Here is a 9,368-nt window from a genome sequence, read left to right on the forward strand (position 1 = left end):
TCATTGTCATAGTGTACTATTTGACTGATGATATTCTTTCTTTCTTTCTTTCTTTCTTTCTTTCTTTCTTTCTTTCTTTCTTTCATGGCTGTGAGCTTCTTTTTTTTCACCTGTTACACTTTGAAATAACCTTAACACTCTCTATTCAATGGGCATTCAGGCTTTTAATATAATCTAATATTACTTTCAGTTAAACTTGTCTTTGTTGATTCATTTTTTGCTAATTAAAAAAAACTATTTTACTGACTTTGCCTTTTGATATTTTTTGTTGTTGTTATACAACTTTCTAATTTGTATGTTAGTGTCTTGCATTGTACTGAATCCTCCATACCTCAGTGTACTAAAACTTTTTTCAAGGCTGCTTTTATATTTTTTTGACTAATTTTGCCTTCTGACTTTTTAAAATTCAGTTTGATTATTTCTAATTTTATTTATATGTCTGCATCTTTAATTTTTATTGGGCTACAGTATAAACAAGGTCTTCATGTCTTAATCTACTCCAAATTAAAATAAAGACTGACTGAAGGGAATATAAATATGATTCTTTGCTTTATTTTTTTAAATTTAAACCATATTATATGATACATGCATCTTTTTACAAATACTGTTCCCCCAAAATGTGACACGTGGACTGACATAAAAAGATCATTCCAACTTCTCTGAATGAAAAACTGGAAGTACCACCCCTGTGACAAATCATATGAATAATATTTATTATTTTACCACTACATGGTAAAATACCTGTATCTCTCTTACTCATGAGGTTCATGTTTTTAAATCAAACATTAGCAAATATAGTATTTTTGCATGCTGGCGGACCTAATGTACAATAATTAACAAATACAAAATTAGTCTGATATATTTTAAAGGATACCATTAAAGGAATATTCCATGGTATTATTTTAATGTGAGGATTTTATTTTGGTTGAAGGGCTTTTATTGCGAAGGCCTGTACAAACGCGCCTAACTCCCATAACTCCATGGGGGAGGGACACCAGAGGAGTCGGTACGGGTGTTTGAACATTTGTTTTTAAAAAAAGAATTAAACCGTGAACCAACTAAGATACCTGTTAAAACTTGTTTTCATCTCGGGTTAAGTCGCTAACTCGGTTGTCGTCGTCAGCCGTGCTAACGTTAGCTCAGTGCTAACTTTGCTAACAGCTTCACTGAAACACCGAGTGAAAACAACTCACCGCTAAGCTCAGGACACACTGGTTATCAGCGTGTATCGAACTAGTGAGTTACACCACGGAGTTAGTTCAGCAAATCACGTCTCTTTCCTGAAAAATATTCGTTGTTCACGAATGAAAAGTTGCACGAAAACTTGTTTCCAGAAGAAGCTTTTCACTGTAAACGTGAGCAGCTGCAGACCAGAGGTGAGCAAGAGATGGAAAGTTTAAACCGTTGTTGTCTTGCTAAATGCTCACAGTTTAAAGCTTTCATAGAGGTACATGATAGAATGGAGGGTTTATTTGTTTTTTTTTTCTTCCAGAGGCAGCAGCATGGATCCTCCGGTCAGTCCTCAGAGTGCAGATGAGGAGACTCCTGTCCTCCCAGACCAGATCCCCAAATACCAGAGGAGTCTGAGGAGCCTCCATGTGCTCACCACCAAGTTTGTCGGGATACTGCAAGAGGCTGAAGATGGCGTGATGGACCTTAGAGAGGTAAGAGAGCTGAGACCAGTCAGACTTTTATATTTTCATTAAATATGAGTTGATTTGCGCTATATTCTCTGATCTAGTCTGCCATACAGCGATCAGGCATAACATTGTGACCACTGGCCTGTTGGTCCAAAAATGCTCTGAACCATTGGGCATGGACAAGACAACCTTTCAGGGTATCCTATGGCAGGAGTGTCAAACTCATTTTAGTTCAGGGCCCACATTCACCCCAATTTGATCTGAAGTGGGCCGGACCAGTAAAATGAGAGCATAACAGTCTATAAATAACGACAACTCCATTTTTTTCCTTTAAGTGCCAAAAGTACATTCTGAAAATCATTTAAGGAGCTGTCTTTTTCCAAAACATCATGAGCAACCTGAAATTTAAGAAAAAACAATTTAATTTCAACAACATTATGCCTGTTTATCATTTACATATTACAACTTACAGATCAGGGTCTTTTTACTAAGACACAAAACATTTAGTCATCTGGAACTGAATGATATAATATTTTACTTCATGATCAAAACAACGAAAGTCAGACAAAAAAAAGGACAAAATATTACAAAAACGTGACACAAAATGACAAAAGCAAGAAACAAAATAACCTTGACCTGGACATTAAGTCAAGGTTATTTTATTATCTATATTAGCTAGTAGGAGTGAAACGGAGAAAGAACTGGATAAGAGAGGCAAACTGACAACAAACAAGTGATCATAAGCAGTGGGCAAGTAAACCACTAGTCGGTCAGCTTCAGAGCCAGAAATATCTGTGACTGCTACAGGGAGAGAAGACAGAGAAAAAGGTAAACTATGAGAGAAGACAGAACGGTAATGACCTGAATGAATGAACTGCAATGGCAAAATAATGAAAGAGAAAACTCAATGAAATCAAGCAACTTACGAGTGCAAAACAGCAGAGCGATAAGAGAAACTGGGCGAGAACACGACTAGAGCAGCTCCAGACAAAGGAAATAAAGGTGAGCTTTTAATTGTGATTTAAATGGAATGAGAGTTCCACAACCAATTAAAATACACGTAGAAAAGTCAGGCAAAAACTGTGACATAGAAGTTTTCTACTAAACATATGTACATTCTCTGGTCCTCCAGCAGGTTGCTCCACAGACTAGAGCCATAGTAGCTGTTATTTGTGACTTACTTTAAGCTATGTGAAGCCATTTAAGGAAGACTTTTTTCATATTTCAGCTCCAATATTGGCTTGATTGCTTTCCAAAATGACCAAACGCTTTCACTTTGCCCTAAAATTTCAACTCTTTTCTAAACTGAAATAGATAAAAATGTGCTGTGATGAAACCAGAGATTAACAGCCTGGATTAATCATATCTAAAATCACAACAGGAGCTGAGGTTTAGATTGCTGTTGCCAGTTGTTTGTAGGAGTTTATACCGGCGCCATCGCACAGCAGCTGGATCCATATCAGCGTCGTCAAACTGTCACAGCTGTCTGGATATTTTTATTTTACTTTTATGAAATAGTTGTTTGATTGTCATGACAGTGGATAGAATTTTCATTTGTTGCCTGTAAGTTACTTTGACAGTTTAAGAAGTTTCACATTAGTTTAGGTTTAGTTTTGAGTTTATTAGTGCGTTATTATGTATCAGTTTGTGTACCATCTACCCTCCTGTGAATGGGACAAATCCCATGTATGAAAAAGGCTAGAGAGACCGCAACTGGAGGACACGAGGGATTTAATGAAGATTTATTTGTTTTAGAAAATCGTGTTACATTTCAGTAAAACTCACCGTCACTTGGCTAAATCTTTTTAAAGGACTGTTTCTAAATATCCAGCATTAATGATGTGTATGTTTCACTACAACTGGTAGCTTATACTTACAGATACCCAGAACATAAACTTTTCCAGGATGTGGCAAAGGTGGTAGAGGAATGACTGTTTGTGTTCTTTCAGGCTGTCAGGATCCTGAACGTTTCACAGAAAAGGCGAATCTACGACATCACAAATGTGCTGGAGGGCGTTGGTCTGGTTAGGAAGATGTCCAAGAGCATGATAAAGTGGATGTGAGTTGTCGTTGTTTTTTTTACTCTCCCTTGTGTGCATGTGTGTAATAAGCGTAGAGCAAACTATGTTTTTGGATACTATACATATGCTTTTTCCAAACAAGGGGTGCACTGCAAGGTGAAGATGAATATGAGCTTGAGAAGAGGAAGATGGAGCTGAAGTCTGAGCTGGAGGACTTGGAGCAGAAAGAATTTATACTGGACCAGCACAAACTCTGGGGAGAACAGAGCATCAGGAACACAAAAGAAGACTGCAGCCAATATCCTTTTACAGCAATGTTTCAACTTATACATGTTGGTTTTCAACGTCTCACTTATTCTGTGTACAGTGGTCCCTCGTATATTGCCTTCGTTACGTTACAGACATCCCCGCGATAGACGAAGTAGCGACCATATTCATTTTATTATTTATATATATTTTAAGGCTTTATAAACCCTCCCCACACACCGCAGAGCAACTCTATGCACAGCGATCACACGTCGATGTGAAATGGACAAAGTGAGCTACGCGTTTTATTCCGATTTAATACTCTTTTAATACGTTTTAATTATTTTTTATGTATTTTTACATTGTTTTCAATTTTGAGGCTAGTAAGTGCATATTTTACTGCAAAAGTAATGAAAATGATGTAGTGATCATAGAGCCTGTCGCTGTGACTGAGCTGTTGTGCTGCAATGCACCATGGGAGTTCGGGGTGTTGGGAGTTTACATGTCATTATTGTGGTTACTGTTAGTGTTACAGTGTTATTAGTGTTTATGTTTTGTAGTTTAGTCAGCCTAGTTTGTTTGGTTAAATGCTATGTTGTCAGGACTGTGAGTGTGAAGTGTGCTTGATGACTTCCTGCTACATTTTCAAAAATGCTGCTTCTGTGTGTGTCAAAATAAAAGCATCTGCCAGTTGCAGGCTACATAATAGGCAGCTCTTCCTTCTCCAGTGTTGTTTACAACACAGCTCGCCATAAAATAAAAAAAAATTCTCTATATATATTAGGGCTGGACCCGAATATTCAGTCATTACGGTGGTATCCGAATATTTATTTTGAGTTCCAAATGTTCAGATATTTGTCACTAATTGGGGCCGAATATCCGGAGCCCAGAAATTACTATTCGGTCCAGCCCTAATATATACGCACGTACTGCAAAATCCCATGTATAGCGAAAAGTCTGCAGTACAAAATGCAGTTTAAAAATCCGCGATACACTGACACTGCGAAAAATTAACTGCAGTATGGCGAGAGTCCACTGTATTTTGCAAAAAGTACAGAAATCTGTGTGTTTCTCTGCAATGTTTCACGTTTCCCACTTTGAAAGTGAGGAATTGGGCAGGTTTAATGTGGTTTTATGACTCACATACTGCATCCGTGTAGGTAATTACTGTGAACTACATTCAGCAATCCTTAATGTTCCTCGTCTAACTAGCGCAGTATTTCAAGTTGTACCTTAACTCAAAGCAACTCTGACCTATGTGAATCATGAGGACATCTGCAGCTGCTTCACTGGTGATGTATAATCACTCTCCTGCCTTTTAACGATGACTCTTTTGTACATTTTGCTGTCAGCATATTTTTGATGCGACTGAAAGTCCAAATAGAGAGGCAGCCAAGCCAAAGCCGGTGCCATCTGCTTTATGTGCAGATGCATTTTTATTCCTCGGAGAAAACCTTTGAGTCAGTACAGACACATTTGCTTTTTGATGAACATTAAAGCAAAAGTTTCTTTTCACTCATCTGTGCTGTGACTGAGTTGCAGTGACTTGTATCTGTGAGAAAAATCAGATTTGGGATTAAAAACCAGCAGTGTATAACTTGTTAAAATGTAGATTTACACCGAAACAGGTGAAACTGTCGGGTTTGAATCAAATTTTTAAACCACTGAGAACCGTGTTTGATGGGGAAGCTGTAAAGTTGCAGCTCAGAATTGGCTGATGTTTTGATTCATTATATTTTCCCAGTTTATCTGTGAGCAAAGCAGGTGTACAAATTTGTTCAGCATGGAGGCAAAGAGAAAATGTATTTTCCCTGGAAATTCTCAAAGAGAATTCTCAAATGATTACTTTCTACTTTCGACTGTGTGGAACTCATCAGGTCACACACTTCTGGTGGTCCGAGCTCCGCCTGGCACACAGATGGACGTCCCCATTCCTAAAGCTGTGAGTTTTGTATCATTACAACCTACTGTCTTTCTTTGTCGCTTCTAATTCAGATGGGATGATTGATTGTGTGCATATATTCCCTTTCAGGTCCAGGACAGCCCAGCTAAATACCAGATCCATCTGAAAAGCGTCAAAGGACCCATAGATGTCGTACTTCTTAACAAACACTCTGTCAGCTCCGCTCCTGTCGTACTTCCAGTCCCACCGCCTGAGGAGATTTTACAGAGGGCCCAGTTAGCCATGTCTGCTTCAAATGAGAAAGAAAGCAGAACTGAACCTCGTCTGGCTCCAGCGAACACCAAACCTAAACGTACGGACATGGAGGACGTGAAGCCTCGTCAATCATCATCGTGTATAAACGCCGAAGCCAACAGAACTGATGGATCTGGATGTGAGTATTTTATTTTTTTGCCGATACATCACTGAAATAGAAAGCTTGCACTTCATTTTTGTGGAGTCGACCTCTAGCCACATTGATCCAAAGTCTAGATTGGAAAGAGTAAAACTTAAACGACCTTCAACTTGGAAAAGTGGCGTCAGAGATTTTTCTCAGCTAAACTATTTTCACTGGAAAAAGGCAGACTTGCTACCACGCTCTGCGATTAGAGTGTTAATACAAAAAGTGGATTTAATGTTTCATGACTCATATTACTGCTAAATCACTAGTGCTTGCTGCTCGCAGTGTCTTTGTGTTTTATTACTTCCTGCATGTTCACACAATAAAGTCTTCACCTCTCATTCTTTTAGCGCTCTCAGCTTTTACATTGGTTTTAAAAAACGATATCCCCCCCACCCCCACCCCACCCCCACCCCCACCGACAGATTTATCAAAGGAACTGCAGGAACTAATGGACCCGATCAAAGGTAGCGCCGTTCTTTTTGAATCTATGAATGATTTATAATGATTTCATTTTTTTGATTCAGTTGATTTGTCCCAATACTAATGTATGATTTAATATGTCTTACCTAATTTTTATAGAAAAATTGAAAACAGATCTACTCACACAGCTACTGGCCTCTGAAGGTAAGTTCACCTTTTTAACGATCATAGGGGGTCTTCAGTTTACGACGTCCTCAACCTAGAGGGTTTCGTCGTTGCGTCAGAACTGGTTAAGTGGAACGAGTTGTCTAGTGGAACGAACAAATACGTCATCACTCGGTGCTATAAGACACCTTTTTTTTTTTTTACATTTGCTGGTTATATGTCACCTTGGATTGTGCTACATTAGCTAACTTTTTGCCCTTCATTATGGCTCTCAAGCGTAAGTCAGACTCTTCTGATGGCATCTCCATGGACGTGAAATTAGATATAATAAATCGCTTGGACCAGGGCGAAACCCTGACGAACATCAGCATTATTAAACAGGGTTTCTGCAGGGCATTAAAAAGCATTAATAGTCATTAAATTGATTTTGCGAAAGTTAAGGCCTTAAATGGCATTAAAAAAAAAATCATTAAATTTGATTCTCAGTGGCATTAAAAATTCTTTCTGCCATTTTCAAAAAAATATTTAATAATAATAATATATAATTATAAACTGCGATTCGTCAGATATGTGCATCTGCATAAACATGCCGAAGCATTGCAATAATTGCCCCGGCCGGTCGGGTACATTGCCAAAAACTGCATGTTTGGAAAGTGGAAGCGAACTGGGAAATGAGGAAATGCAAATTCCAGCAAAAATTGCTAGAAAACATGGAATTCAGAGAATGACTGCAGCCTGTGGGTGGTCAGGGGTGGTTTCCAGATTCAGAAACAGTGAAATGTAGGGACAGTTTTCTTTTTGTTTACAACAAAACAAACCCATGTAATTTGTTGAGTTACGGTATTAAATTTTTTTACAGTATAGCATTAAAATGGCATTAAACAGCATTGAATTTCACTGGCTGGTTTCTGGGCTGCTCAGTGGAATAGTGGTTAGCACTTTCACCTTGCAGCAAGAAGATCCCCGGTTCAATCCCGGGGTGGGCCTGGGATCTTTCTGCATGGAGTTTGCATGTTCTCCCTGTGCATGCGTGAGTTTTCTCCGGGTACTCGGCTTCCTCCCACAGTCCAAAAATATGCTGAGGTTAATTGGTTACTCTAAATTGCCCGTAGGTGTGAATGTGAGTGTGATTGTTTGTCTGTATATGTAGCCTTGTGACAGACTGGTGACCTGTCCAGGGTGTCCCCTGCCTTCGCCCGAGTCAGCTGGGATAGACTCCAGCACCCCCCGCGACCCTAGTGAGGATAAAGTGGTGTATAGAGAATGGATGGATGGATGGATGGATGGCTGATTTCTGCCGAAACCCTGTTAAATGAAGTTCTGAAAACAGTGCAACATACTGTAGTGACCCTCTGTGATGATGAGTGAGACTTCATCTCGTTCTCTGGTCTTTTTTAAGCCTTCACACAAGATACTGTGGACCGTAGCCAACGGCAAAATAACTACAGAAACACTAAAACTTTAAATTCGCAGCCATTCCCAGCTCTTTCTCGCTCAACATACCGGCACAGAGCAGCACAAACACACACTACTGCTGACTCTCAGCCAGTCAGAGGTGAGCTAGCTCAACATGGTACGTTCACTGACATCAGGTAAATCTCGAACTGAAAAATAAACTTTGAAACCTCAACATCAACAACAATATCAGCCCGTTACAATATTCTGTTATCTTCTTGTGAAATGATTCATACATGCATGAAAGTCTTTGGTATTCATGACTTTTCCAAAGAACTGATCATATTGTGATGTACGTAACGTCTTTGTTTACATTTTCGCCGGAAATCGAAAATCGACTTAGATCACACCGTAGAAACGGAACTCCGATGTAAGTCGAGCACCCCCTGTGTTAGTATATTTTTTCATCACGTTTGTCTCTGCTCCTCAGTTTTTTCCCCACTCCTCCATCTCTCTGCACCACCATCTGACCACGATTATTCCTGTAATCTGGACGACAGCGAAGGCGTCTGTGACCTCTTTGACGTCCCAATGCTCAACGTTTGACCAGGAGCTCCTGCGTTTCATCAAAAGTGAATTTTTTCACATCTGTTTGTAAATAGTTACTTGGTTTTAACAAATAATAAAATTAAGATCTTTTAAAACTGCATCATCATTTCATGATAAAACAAACATGTTTGGAGAAACCTGACATCATAACACGGCCTAATATGCCACCACAAACTAGCCTCAGGGATGCATCGAACCTCTATAACTGTGTTTTTAACTCAATTTATGATACAATAGATTGGATTGCCTTATGTGCGAGTTTAAATTCTGTTGACTGATATTTAATACACTGGTGCAACATAAGCATTTGTAACAGGCCTGGGAGTCTGTGCAACTCTTTAAGACTGCTCATTCTCTTAACCCTCCTGTTGTCTTCATTTACGGGCACTGAAAATATTGTTTAGTTGTCTGAATAAAAAGCAAAAAATTCTGCAAAAAATTCCCCAAATTTATGAAAGTTTGCAAAATCTTCAGGAAGAAAATTCCAATAATTCCTTAAACATTTCCCTTAAAGTTTTATTTTTTTA

The 9,368-nt window shown here is 38.9% G+C and overlaps 1 protein-coding gene across 2 annotated transcripts; it reads left to right on the forward strand.

Annotated features, from left to right (window-relative positions):
- Nucleotides 1–917: 917 nt before the first annotated feature.
- Nucleotides 918–8,936, forward strand: LOC110959150 (transcription factor E2F5-like). Of its 2 annotated transcripts, none has more exons than XM_051944917.1 (10): nt 918–1,006; nt 1,493–1,664; nt 3,590–3,699; nt 3,804–3,959; nt 5,156–5,199; nt 5,785–5,849; nt 5,940–6,243; nt 6,675–6,716; nt 6,832–6,876; nt 8,723–8,936. In XM_051944917.1, exons 1-10 carry the CDS (start codon nt 981–983, stop codon nt 8,836–8,838), a joined length of 1,080 nt encoding a protein of 359 aa, XP_051800877.1. In that variant the 5' UTR covers nt 918–980; the 3' UTR covers nt 8,839–8,936. The 2 variants fall into 2 exon arrangements, with proteins under 2 accessions (XP_051800877.1, XP_051800878.1); XM_051944918.1 differs by having other exon boundaries at nt 925–1,376.
- The last annotated feature ends 432 nt before the right edge of the window (nt 8,937–9,368 follow it).

This window comes from Acanthochromis polyacanthus, chromosome 2, assembly GCF_021347895.1.
Source record: "Acanthochromis polyacanthus isolate Apoly-LR-REF ecotype Palm Island chromosome 2, KAUST_Apoly_ChrSc, whole genome shotgun sequence".
Lineage (NCBI taxonomy): Eukaryota > Metazoa > Chordata > Actinopteri > Pomacentridae > Acanthochromis > Acanthochromis polyacanthus.

Bases quoted from the DNA above. Each gene is read 5' to 3' on its own strand.
- LOC110959150 (XM_051944917.1), top strand. From the start codon at position 981: ATGGGGGAGGGACACCAGAGGAGTCG. The intron at 3,960-5,155 runs ATATCCTTTTAC...ACTCAAAGCAAC, and splicing joins ACAAAAGAAGACTGCAGCCA to TCTGACCTATGTGAATCATG. The intron at 6,877-8,722 runs GTAAGTTCACCT...TCTGCTCCTCAG, and splicing joins ACAGCTACTGGCCTCTGAAG to TTTTTTCCCCACTCCTCCAT.